The sequence below is a fragment of the Helianthus annuus genome, chromosome 2, assembly GCF_002127325.2.
Source record: "Helianthus annuus cultivar XRQ/B chromosome 2, HanXRQr2.0-SUNRISE, whole genome shotgun sequence".
In the NCBI taxonomy this organism is placed as follows: domain Eukaryota; kingdom Viridiplantae; phylum Streptophyta; class Magnoliopsida; order Asterales; family Asteraceae; genus Helianthus; species Helianthus annuus.
Window position 1 is genome coordinate 40,759,925 of NC_035434.2, and position 13,451 is coordinate 40,773,375.

At 41.2% G+C, this 13,451-nt stretch overlaps 1 protein-coding gene across 1 annotated transcript; it reads left to right on the forward strand.

Moving 5' to 3' along the window:
* The first annotated feature begins 5,257 nt into the window (after positions 1-5,257).
* On the forward strand, positions 5,258-6,248 carry LOC118484783 (uncharacterized protein At2g29880-like). The gene is made up of 2 exons (XM_035980770.1): positions 5,258-5,596; positions 5,673-6,248. The coding sequence occupies exons 1-2, from the start codon at positions 5,258-5,260 to the stop codon at positions 6,246-6,248; spliced, it is 915 nt and encodes a 304-aa protein (XP_035836663.1).
* The last annotated feature ends 7,203 nt before the right edge of the window (positions 6,249-13,451 follow it).

The window sequence follows — 13,451 nt, forward strand, 5'->3', positions numbered from 1 at the left end:
CGAATTTCCGTTGGTGTGCGAGGTGCAGTCCAGTTCTTAATCGAGTCTACCTTGGACGGATCAACATGAATCCCATCCTTGTTCACCACGTGGCCTAGAAAATGGACTTCACGAAGCCAGAAGTCCCATTTCGAAAACTTGGCATACAGCTGTTCTGTTCGAAGGAGTCCTAAGATAAGCCGTAGATGATGCTCGTGTTCCTCCTGACTCTTAGAATAGATCAGGATGTCGTCGATGAAAACAATGACAAACTTGTCCAAGTAAGGCTTGCACACTCTGTTCATAAGATCCATGAAGACTGCAGGCGCGTTTGTTAACCCGAATGGCATGACCAGAAACTCGTAGTGGCCGTAGCGTGTTCTGAATGCTGTTTTGGAGACGTCCTCGTCCTGGACTCTCAGTTGATGGTAGCCTGACCTCATATCAATCTTTGAACAGTAGCTCGACCCTTGCATCTGATCGAACAAGTCATCAATACATGGAAGAGGATAGCGGTTCTTTACGGTCACATTGTTTAATTCGCGGTAATCTATGCACATACGAAAGGTACTGTCTTTCTTCTTCACAAACAATACTGGAGCTCCCTAAGGCGAAGAGCTAGGACGAATGAAACCCTTATCCAAGAGTTCTTGCAGTTGTTTGGATAGTTCTCCCAGTTCCGATGGAGCTAAGCGATACGGTGCATGAGCTATTGGTGCTGCTCAAGGAGCTAGTTCGATTTGGAATTCGACCTGGCGATGAGGCAGTAGCCCAGGTAGATCTTCAGGAAACACTTGAGGAAAATCACGTACTACTGGAATATCCTCGATCTTCTTCCCTTTCGTTGACGCGTCAGTGACAAGTGCCAAGATAGCGGTGTGGCCCTCTCGTAAACACTTCTGGGCCTTAAGAAAGGAGATGATGCCTACCACAGCACCACTCTTGTCGCCTTGAACTTCGAGAGGTTCTTTACCTGAACGGGGAATACGAATGATCTTTTCCTTACACAAAATCTCTTCTTGCTGTTGGGACAACCAATCCATCCCAATGACGATGTCGAAACTACCCAGAACTATAGGAATGAGATCGATGGGGAACGTCTGACCAACTAAGACGATGTTACAACCCTTGACTATGTGTGTGGCCTCTAAACTTTTACCGTTGGCTAACTCTACGACATGTTTGGTGTTTAAAGGAGTTGGTGTACGTTTAAGCATTTGACTAACTTTCAGAGACATATAACTGGTATCCGCACCCGAATCAAATAAAACAGTAACATAAAAGTCACCGAGAAGGAATTTACCCATCACCACATTAGGATCATTCCTTGCTTCACCCTGCCCCAGCACGAATGCACGACCCCTAGCACCGTTGTCATTATTGTTTCCCCCATTGTTGTTCCCATTGCCCTGATTATTGTTGTTGTTGTTCTGATTTTGGTTTAACTCGGGGTAGTCCCGCTTGAAGTGGCCTTCAGCACCACACTGAAAGCATCCCCTGTTGCCTCGCTGCTGTTGCTGCTGCTGGTTCTGTGGAGCTGGTGGGTGTTGTTGCTGGTTCTGATTCGCAGGTCGTGAGCTCCTGCAATACTTAGCTTCGTGACCATCTTGAGACACCTCTGACAATGACCCTTGTTGCACTGACCATTGTGGTGCCTGTTGCATGTATTGCACTTCGGAAGGTTTCCTCGATATCCCCCATACCTTTGACTACCAGAAGACTGCTGACCAGGGCTCTGATAGTCATCAATCTTTCGCTGATGTGCCTGGGACTGAACCGAAGTCAAACCCTTGCTGGAGGCTCCATCCCATTTTCGCTTGTTTTCACTGGGAGTAGCAGGAGTAGTAGTAGCAGTAGCACCGATGCGTTTAGGCAGCCTGTTCTATTCCACTGCATGGTCTGTGAGACAATGAGCAAGATGAGTAACATCCTGGATGGTAGCAAGGTTAGCCGAAGTCACATGGCTTTGAAATTCTGGTACAAGACCCCTGAGATACATCTCGATACGCTTGATGGGAGGATCCACCATAGTTGGACACAAGATGGCTAGCTCATTTGACCTTTTCGTATACGCCTCTATTTCTGACCCTGTCATCTTCAGGTTAAAGAACTCCACTTCCAACTTGTGGATGTCATCACGACTACAGTATTCCCGCTTGATCAATTATTTGAAATCGTTCCATGGGGTGGCATTAGCAGCCGCCAGCCCCAGCAGCTGAACTTGCGCATTCCACCAAGTCAGCGCAATGCCTTCGAGAGTACCGGTGGCATACTTCACCCTGCGAGCCTCAGGGCATTCACACATCTCAAAGACAGACTCGAGCTTCTCAAACCAATGGAGGAGTCCAACGGCTCCTTCAGTGCCACTGAATGTGCTAGGACGACAGGTGGCTGAGCATGTTGACCTGTTGTATATAAGAACAGGATAAGGTTAAACACAAGAATTGGTTTAGGAGTGTAGGATCTAGAGATCCTAGAGTGAGTTACGACTGCAGGGTATACCTCCTGCTTGTGCGGCTGCAAGTGCCGCAACAACTTGTTGGTTAATCAGAGCCGTCAGCTGGGCTTGAGTCATGTTAACGCGTCCACTCATGATCTTCACAAGTAAGAGAACACAAGTGAGAAGTGTGTCATATCAATACGTAAGTGTGGAATGACAGAAGAGTGTGAGCAAACAAGGTTTTCAAATAGTAGTTGCTACGCTATCTAAGCATACCATGAGCAATGTAGTATGTATCTATCAAGTAGGTAATGTAAACATGAATAGTATCACCTATAGTGTTGAGTCTTGGACGTGGAGTGAAGCGTCGTTGTGGATCGTTGAGCACTGTACAGGTTATAGTCTGATTTTAATAAAACCCTTTTCTCCTTATTAAAACCAAGTTCACTATAACCAATGGCTCTGATACCAATCTGTCACACCCCCAAAATCCACACGCGGAGTACCACCGCCTGGAGGCATGACTGACCAGGATCAAGCCACCAATCATATTGAACATAACAAGTAATAAATAAAATTAAACCACACAATATAAAGGTGTTTCAAATCCAAAACATAGTTAAGGGTTTAGCGGAAGCATCATTGTAAAACCCATGTATGTATTAAGTACAAAATAAGGTAATGTTTTCAGCATGGCACACACTGCCATGTCCCACAACGACCGCGCCTCCCTGTGCAAGCTCCATGAGTACCTAACGACCTGCAAGGCATGTAACAACGAGTCAACAACAAAGTTGAGCGAGTTCACAGTTGGTTGTTTAGTTATAGTGTTCGTTTCGTAAAGCATATGTTCGTTTTGTAAACCATGTATCGTATTAATTCGTATCGCGGTCTCCCAGATATGTGTGCGAAGATTAGTGGGGGCTTCCCATGTGTTACTAGACCGTGTGAATCGACTGCTACGAAAATGTAAGAGGTGCCCGAAGTCAATGTCTATCAGCATTGACCCTTTGCCCATAGTCCATTAGTACACGCCCGTTCGAACGACACGGTGTGAGGTTTGTTAAACCTAATAGCGCTATTAACTAATGACCCGCTCGCCATAGGCCTCGGCGATTAAGTCGATATAAATGAGGGACTTCATGATAGAGGTTTGGTCCAGTGTGTATACTTGGCATCCTACCCGCGGAGGATGGTTGTAATTACCGTTTAGTTCATTTACCCATTCCAAACCCTTGGGAATCCCATGCCTTGGAAGGAGTGTGAACTCACCTTGGTTTGCTCGGTATGCTAAAGTATGTGCTCACAATTAATTAGTCGAGTCCTAAAGTACGCATGTGTACATAATCAGTTTATATTCACGAAGTCCACGTATGCATATACAATCACTGTGGTATTGAATCAGCAATCACGAATAACACAAAGCACGTATTCAAGCTCATACAAGTCATGCTTAACATCTAACAGCAGTTAGCTAACCCGGTTATCCCTTAACAGAAAGAAATCAAGTTACTGTGCAAATTACCCATTCGACGAAACACCCCTGTTTCATCGTTACTTCCCTTCGACGAAACACCCAATGTTTCGTCGTGATATCCCTCGGCGAAACACACTTGTTTCGTCGTGTTCGTTTCGTCAAGACTGGTTTCGGCGAAACGCATTTGTTTCGCCGTCACCTGCGTTTCGTCTAAATTGTCAGTTATGTCGTGTTATCAGTTACATACAGAAAACCCTAATCGCCTAACAGCCGTTCGCAGCAATCATTCAATCATACAGAAATCATGTATTATAATCTTAACAATCTAGCATACAGTTTACGGATTCAATAATATCAAACACCAAGAAGTCCTAATCGTTAACAGGTTTAACACGTTGCCATCACTTAACCTGAATTGGGTTTACAAGTATCATTCCTGTTCATATGTATTATAATAACCATCAACAACACTCACAGGGAATCCGAACGTATGATCGAGCATTACATAATATCAACGAATCATATTAACAATTTACGTATGCAAATCACTGTGATCACAAACATTCATCACTATCATCTTTCATTGAACCCTAGTCTACTAAATTCCATTAAAATCATACACTAAACATGCATTCGTGAACAGGTAAACATTAGCAATAAACTAACCGAAAGGTATAGGGATTAGTACGGTAGACTTGAAGGTCTCCAAGAATGACAGTGATGGTTGTCGTTGGTTAAGAGAGAGGAAAGAAAGCTAGGGTTTCCAAATAAGCCGAAACTGTGTGCTAAAGCTACCCTATATCGTTATAAAACCAAACTGGGTCTTTACTGGGCCTCGGCGAACTAGTGGGTCGGCGAAACGCCTGTTTCGTCGAGATGCTTGTGACGAAACAACTCTGTTTCGTCGGTATGCGTGTTTCGCCGGGTGTGGGTTATGGTGAAACTCTCCTGTTTCGTCGCTCACATTAAAGTTTAACAGTTAGTTCTTCAAATAGATTGCATGATAGATCATCAAACACTTTAATCACATTCAACAGATAACATAACCAGCAAACATCTCAACATACAATTCAACATGTACAATTACAAGGCAAATAATCAACGACTAAACAGTTAACGTGCAATTAATGCAGAAGTAGAATCTTGGAAACTCGAGTTGTCACATTATCCCCAACTTGAAAGAAATTTCGTCCCGAAATTTAGCATGCGATTACTGAGGAAGCTAGTTAAGTTGCATGGTTCACTTGTTTTCCTGGGGTGTCACAATTAGCGTGCGCATATATAATTCTATTTAGCATAAGCAACCATTTACATATGTACATATTTGAATTTATGTATCTATTACCATGTAGAAAGTTATCATGAGCAAACACGAACCCACCGGAAAGAAGGAACAAATAAAGTGGACAGAAAGTATGGATAATATATTCATACAATCCATGATAGCACAACATGACAATGGAAATAGGATTAATGGCAGTTTTACTTCACAAGCATACAACAATATGATTGAGGAGCTGAACACAAAGCTTCAAATTGAATTGACCAAAAAACATTTGAAGAATCGTTTAGAAATGCTGAAAGAGCATTTTTCTCAATGGTACGACATGTTTCGTGGAACGTCATTGAGTGGATTCTCATGGAATTCAGAAACTCAATTAACTGAAGCAGAGGATGAAGTCTGGGATAAATTAATAGATGTAAGTTTTTTTAATTATTTACTCGAATATTTAGAATATTGTTTATAATACTAATTTGCTTAATTTTCTTTAATAGGCAAAGCCAGATGCTGCGGCATTGAAGATGAAGAAAGTCTCAAAGTTCAATGAAATGCTACAACTATTTGCAAAAGATAGGGCATCCGGTGCACATGCTGAAACAACTAAAGAAAGAAATGCCCGTCTGAAAGAAAATGACAGCATTAACATAGAAACGATTCCAGAAGTTGATGACTTCTACGCTTCCAATGATGTAGTTCTGGAGAGCCAATGCAATACTGATGATGATATTCAAGTGCTACCTCATACGTCTTCTCGTATAAAGAAATGTAAGAGTAGAAAAAGAAAAGTTGAACAACAAGATGAAGATTTAACCTCTATGATTATGAATGGCATTAGCAGTGTGGCTAATGCTATTTTAGAAGGCAATAAAATACTTGAAAGAGCTTATCATCGCGAATACACAGGTGAAGAAATTTGTAATGCACTGGAGCCATTGGGTTTGGATTCCCATGAAATACGTGGAGCTTTAAATTACTTGGCAACCAACCAAGCAAAAGCAAGGATGCTATTTAGTTGTCCTCCTCTGATACGATTGGGTTTACTAAGAGATATGATGGGTTCCGATAACTAAGCGAGTTTAGGATGCAATTAAGTAGTTGAAGTTTTTCTGTTTTTAGTAAGTTCATAAATCGTGACTTTTATTTCTTTGTTTGGATATTTTACTGTATGATTATAGACCTTGCTTTCTAAATGACTTGGTTTCTTTATTTCCTCTATTAATTTATTGTTTCGTGTAGTGGTTCTAGCGTTGTTTCACAACTATTGGTACTGTCGGTTTCTTGGATTGTTTATGATGCTATAATACTTATATTTCATCTGCGATGACATAGTATTTGCTGCTCAATATTGATCAGAATAGGTGTCTGCATCCAGCCTGACGTTAGCATCTGTGAACTGATCCAGGTGTGTTTTCTTTACATTTGAATGATCCAGTTTTTATTAAGTTTTACCTTTTGATTAACTGATATAATGCTATGGCTGGTACTTTATAAGTTAAAGTGTGTTTACATAAGGTTAAGATGTTTTGTGTTAAAAGGGTATAATAGTAAAATTGTAGGTAGATATTGTTTAGTAGATGCCGCTTTAACCACCCCGGTACACCTAACCTGCATTTAATAATGCGTAACCAACAATAGCAGTAGAAGTGATACTGAAACAAAATCGGAGACGCCATAGGTATCCAAATTCATGTTGCTGTTTGGTTTAAAGAGGAACGAAAAGGCATCTGTCGCTAATCGTTACGCGCTGCCGGATGGAGTCTGAGGTGCGTCGTTTAAGTGGTCTAGGCAGATACAGTCTATGGCTAAACTGGTATGCTAGTTCCAGTTTGATATGTAGAGCAGTCGATTTAAACTGCAGAATCGTCACAACTAATCCTGTTTTTTTATTAAGTTTACCTTTTGATTAGCTGAAATAATGATGTGGCTGCTACTTATAATTAAAGTGTGTTTACATAAGGTGGAGATTAGGGGTGCAAACGAGCCGAGCTACTCGTGAGCTACTCGAGCTCGGCTCGAAAAAAAGCTTGAACTAGCCGAGCTTATACGAGTTCGAGCCCGAGCCTAAAAAACAAGCTCATTTAGTAAACGAGCCCGAGTCCGAGCTTCGCTTATCGAGCTCGAGCCGGCTCGCGAGCCTTAAATTTGATGATATGAGATTGTACGTTGTTAAAGATGATTATAGTATATTGGTTATGATGATGATTGTGGTGTATAAATGATATTATTGAGAGATTTGGGTAATTTTGACCCTCTTTTTCTGCATGAGATAATTAGGCTATTTCTGTAAATAAACATAGTTGCAGGATGTGCTATTATTTGCAGCAACACTAAAAATCTAAACGGGTCGATTCGAAACAGTTCGATTCCAAACGGTTCGCGTCAAAACGGTTTGGGTTGAAACGATTTGCGTCGAAACCGGACGGGTCGAAACGGTTCGATTTGAAACACTTCTGCTTGTGATTTGGGCATTGAAGCAAGAGTTTATGGAGTTATAGCCAAGTTATAACTTATGTTAATGGCGCAGTGGATTCCCTTTCAGCTACTATTGTTCCCGGGCTTATCTTGGCAACTAGTTCTTGACTTTATTATATATCATGACCAAACGACTGTTAAGCCAGGTATGGCATCTCACTTATCAATTTGTTTTTCATTATATTATACATCAAATGGGTCAATTTGGTTATGTTTCATGTGTAAGTGTGTAACGGTTCCAGGGCATTTCTGAATGTTTCAGACCAGTTTCAGGTGTTTTAGACCTGTGCAGACAAGAATTTGACCTGAATTTGCAGAATTTGACCGAAATGCCCTGAAACGGTTCACGTCAAAACGGCACAGGTCGAAACGGTTCGCTTCGAAATGCCACGGGTCGAAATGGTTCGCGTCGAAACGGTTCGATTTGAAACAGTATGGGTCGAAACAATTCGGGTACGGGTCGAACCGTTTCGCGTCGAAACGGTTCACGTCATACGAGCCTGATCAGTAATTTGTCAATAGCATAATATTTAGCTGCTAGATCTTTTGAGCTAATAGATATATTCTTCTAATGCTATATGGTTATTGCAAGATAGCATCTACTATTGTTTTTTTAAACGGCTAGCATCTACTATTGTAATACATTTTAGTTGCTTGTTCTTTTTGAAACTTTAAAATTAAATCTCATTGACATGCTGGCAAGAGTAAACAAAATATCAGAAAACGGGACACATACATGATCATGTTACATAATAACATACTGTTATGAGTTATGACTGTATGCACAAAAGAAATTATTTGTTTCAACCTCAACCCTATGACCATTACAAATATTTGTGTGATGTATGGAAAGTTTAAGTTTGTCATTTTGCTTATTGAACCATCAACCTTTGTTTAAATGAAATCTTTTTCTATTTCATTATACTGATAGCAACCCAACACGTTAACCAGGGAAGGGCTTTTGGCAGATGCATATTCAATACACGGAACCGTTGATCCCCCTAGTAGCAGATGCATATTCGATACATGGACCCGTTGATACCCCTAGTGGCAAATGGAGTTTAATTTGTTATTGAAGATAAAAGAATGTTTTAAAGAAGACGAGAATTTGTGGGTTATTTTTATTTTAGTGTTACTTAAAAGGGTATAATCGTAAAATTGTCACTTTTCTTTCTTTTCCTCTCCACTCGGGAATGCAAAAAAAATGTTTATTTTCATTTCTTTCCTTTCCTTTACTTGAAACTCTGGAACACACAATAATTTTTATTTGTTCATTTCTTTTCTCTACTAAACTCTGTTTCTTTTCTTTTCTTTCTTTTATTAAACTCAGGAACACAACGTAAATGCAAGTGTCAGCAGAGGTTCCCACACGGCCACGTGTCCAGTAGGCACGACCCCGTGGTCAGCATCGTATTTTTACTATCAAGATTTTGCAAGATTCTGCGTATCTTTGCGTTGACCACGCACCGTGCTGAGCTGGGCACGCCCCCGTGGTGGGCGTAGAAGCTTCTACATGTTTGTCTTTTCTGTAGGAACCTGACCACGCCCCTGTGTTCGGCTGGGCACGAACCCGTGGCCAGTCTTCTGTTGTCTTGTTTTTGCTTTGGGGATGCTACCGAGGGGTCGGGCATGTCACGTTTATTCCTTTTCTTTGTATTTATGTTGGTTTTGGCTGTATATTTGTTCCTTTTATTCGTTTAAGCTCATTTGGTCCTGTAAATTTAAAAGAAAGACAAAATCAAGCTTTTTCCAACGTTAGTACTAAAAAATGGTTAGTTTTATGCCTCATTTGATGTAATTTACATGTTACATTTTGCACACATCAAATACCCCACACTTGAATCTTTGCTTGTCCTCAAGCAAAACTCTTTAATATGTGGCTTACACACCCAAATGGAAGAGGTAGAGGAGAAGTTTTGGCTCATCTTGAGTGTCTGGAATCCAAGATCTATATTGAGTTTTATTTTTATTTTGTTTACCATCCTATTCGTCATGATTTATTTAGAACATTTTATAAGAAAAAAATACTTATTTGGGCATAACCTGCCTCTTTAAAATTCCATTTATATACAAGTCCACACACCTCACGGGAGATCACTCAACACTCGGCCGAAGATGTATTTTTCTGAAAAACTCGAGACCGGCATGGAACTTACTTCATCATATGCTTGCCAAGCGATCAAACATCCTCCTTTTTAACTATAAACCTTCGTAATTATCAAGAGGACTTGGGGAAGGGTTAGGCTTGGGCTAAGGGTAGGTGGTTTTGGTTAGTGGTTAATAAAAATGGCGAAAAGTGTAAAAAGCGTCGGTCGTCACAAAACTTTTGTTTTTGTGACTTTTATTCAAACTAAGCACATTCAAACAAAGTTTCTTTAGGAACTTGTTTGTTTATTGCAAGACTTTCATTTTTTTAGGACACGCCACAAGATAACCGAGCTTTTTACTAAAACAAAGGGGTTGAAAAGAAAAAGGTTTTGGTGGGTAAGGGTGGTTGTTTTGTGGGTTTTGAAATGAAAAGGTTTAGGCTCAAAGGGGTTAACTAGGGGGATTTTGGGTAGGTGATAAAAAAATGAAAAATAATGGTGTTGAAAGGAAAAAGGGTTAGTTCTCATTTCTCAATCATTTACTTACTTAGGTTCAAGTTGGTAAGGACCGTGAATGTATCGTCGTGGAAAGTTCTAGAGTCGTAAGAACCAAGCGGCTAGTCACCCAAGAAACGAAAAATGAGCATTTAGTTTAAAGATATATGCTTGTATGCTCAATAAAGGCTTAAAACTCACTTGTTGTGGGAATGGGTTTATAACGTGATCAAGTATATATAATCAAATTTAATTAGATTTGTCATGCCTTTTTATAATTTTCTTATTTGGTTCTTTTTATCACGACGCTATCGGTTGTAAATTTGTAAAAATATAACCTTTTTAGAACTTGTTATTTCCAAATTAAACCAAGACAAGTAAAAAAATAATGAGAATTTTTGAAAAAAAATTGAGGTGTTTAGCGGTTCCAATAGTGTTTTGTGTAAGGCTTGTTATTAGGACTTGCAAGATTCAAGGTTTTAGCATCCCCCCACACTTAAATTACACATTGTCCTCAATGTGTCCCAATAATGAGTTTTTAGGTTGATTGAATGTGTAAAAAGGTTTCGAAAAATAAGGTTTGGTGTTACTGGGCACCTGGCCACGGCCTCGTACTGGCTGAGCACGGCCCCGTGGTCAGAGTGGCAGTAACAGAAACTTACAGAAACATGGCCACGGGGCGTGCCTGGTGGCCACGACCTCGTGGTGGGCAGGGTTCAGACAAAACAGCAGTTCAGGGGTGTGGGCACGGGGGCGTGGTCGTGGTGACATTTTGCAATTGATGATTACAGGTTTTTGGCTTTTGGTTCGGGTTTCCGGGCTTATGTAGAACTAATGCTTAGTGCATCCAAGCTTCTTAGGTACTTGTTTTGCTAAACACTACACCATACATAACATTACAAACATCCTAATTTTACCAAAGTTCGTCATTCGACATCACACACATAAAAAGAAAATAAAATGCAGAAAATAAAAAGTGTTTAGGAAAGTAAATTGTTCAAACCATGGCACGCAGTCCAGAAATTGTCTGTAGGATAGAAAGGGTTAACCTGAGATATCGCATCCAACATCACACCACCTCCAATGCCTCCGATCAGTCCTTATCCTCGTCCTTATCGTCTTCTCCTCGGTACAGCATATGCTCCCGAATGTAGGTGATGCCATCTTGCATAGTGGAGATGTTGCGCTCCAATGCTCCGACCCGGGTAAAGGTGTTGCTGGCCATATTGTACGTGTTGCAGGTGCACAGTAAGTTTTCCTGCAAAAGATCATGTAAACTTTGAAAGATAGGAAAAACACCTCCTTGAGAGGAGGAACCCGTTTGGTGGCCTTGATACTGAGGATGAGGACGGTTTGGGTTGGCGTGTAGGACGAGGGCTTCCTCCGGGTTCCAAACGTCTCCTTGAGTGGTTTGGAAGCGGACCATCCCATCATCCATCTCGTGGATGCTCCCCATTGAGCGGCATTGGGTGATGTCTACCTTCCCCGACCATGGACCTTTACGAAATGATTTTGGCATGCGTTGAACACAGGTCTTGAAGAGGCGGTAGATCCATCCCCCAATGAAGATTGGTGTCAGGGATGAAGCCAACAAATGCATGTTCCTTAGGAGTAGGTGAGTGACATCGAGAGGAATGCGGCTGTGGATGCAATACAAGACATTAAGATCACGCAAGTTGACAACACTGGTGCTATCACGCCTTTGACTTAGAGAGTTGCCAAGGACCCTGTGAATGTAGCGGTCCCGCAACTGAGAGCTCTTTGTGACACTTGGATCATGTGCACCATCCCCGATTTGAGCCCATGCCGCCTGGCGCATGCTATTTGGGAGTTCACGAAGACCACTCGTGTTCTCCTCTTCACCGGACTCTTCCTCGGTGAACAGACGCCACATTCACTCCAAACTGTGCAATAGAAATTGAAAGCACCTCTCCCGCACATTGGAATTGCACTCCTTCTTCGTCAAATGGCTCGGATTTTGCTTTGAACGCGAAAGAACTTTAAAACTCCATGCTATTCTCATGAACCGCATGGAGTCTTGTGCCGAGGGCCACCCTTAGTGGTCCCGTGACGAGTGTCTTGTAGCGGTCTAGTTGCCCCACAGCTTCCAAGGTATTGAGGCATGCTTGTTTTGGTGTTTCTTCGGGCCTTGTTTTAAGAATGTCACAGCGGGCTTGGTAGTCTCACTCTATTGGTTTGAATTTGGTGAACTTGCTGGCCATCTATGTAAAAGAAAAACACAAAACAATCAGCATGTTACAATAAATTTTCGAAGAAAACTGAAAATATGAGGCTGGACACGGCCCCGTGTTCAGCTTGTTTCTTCTGGACACGCCTCGTGCTTGCTGACCACGACCCCGTGGTCAGGGTTCTGTTTCTCAAAAATACATTTTTCGACACAGTTTCGAAAACTTGAAAATTTTTGGTTGAGTAGGGGCGGTTTTCCCCGAAAATGAAACCCCAAGTGCTGTTTTTCCAAAAACAAACTGTTTAACCCATCAATTTCATCTTTTTCGGTTTAAAAACAAGGGTTTGAGGTTTATGCTAGAAATCAGGCAAATCTACAAACAATTTCAGCTGATTTACTTCTTATAACATGCGACTATACTAATACTAACAGATTTAAGCAAAAATTTGGGGTTTGGTTCGGTTCAACTTCAAGAACCCAAGATTTTTCCCTGAATTTTTGATGTTAATCTAAATGCAAATCGTTAAACTAACTACAGAAGATGATAGAATCATACCTTGTTGATGTTGAACGGACGAAAAACGTGAAAATCTGCAGAGATTCGCAGAGGAACAAAAGAGTTTTCAGGGAAACGGGTCGTGGTGAAATGAGAAAATGAGAAGAAAAAGGGGTGGCTAAAACCTAATTTTTTTATTCCCGACAGTAGCCGAACACGGCCCCGTGCTCACTGGGCACGGCCCCGTGGGTGGCTAAAACCTAATTTTTTAGTGCACGTGTGGGTGACCTGTTTCCCGAAACTTGGTTTAGATATATCTTACCGATTTTTGAAGCTTTCCCGAAGTCCATTACCTACAAGACATGATGTTAGTACACGAACCTTTGTTTAATCATTCTTCGACCGCTTTTAGCGAGATCTCTTCTTCATCTTCCTCAATGAATTCTTGATAAAGCTTAAGCCGTTGTCCGTTGACTTTGAATGGAATTCCATTTCGAGATTTAATCTCAATTGCATCGTGTGGAAAAATATGGGT

Excerpts from the sequence above, each read along its gene's own strand:
- LOC118484783 (XM_035980770.1), top strand. The coding sequence starts at position 5,258 with ATGAGCAAACACGAACCCACCGGAAAGAAGGAACAAATAAAGTGGACA. Across the intron at positions 5,597-5,672 it reads TCTGGGATAAATTAATAGAT|GCAAAGCCAGATGCTGCGGC; the intron begins GTAAGTTTTTTT and ends TTTCTTTAATAG.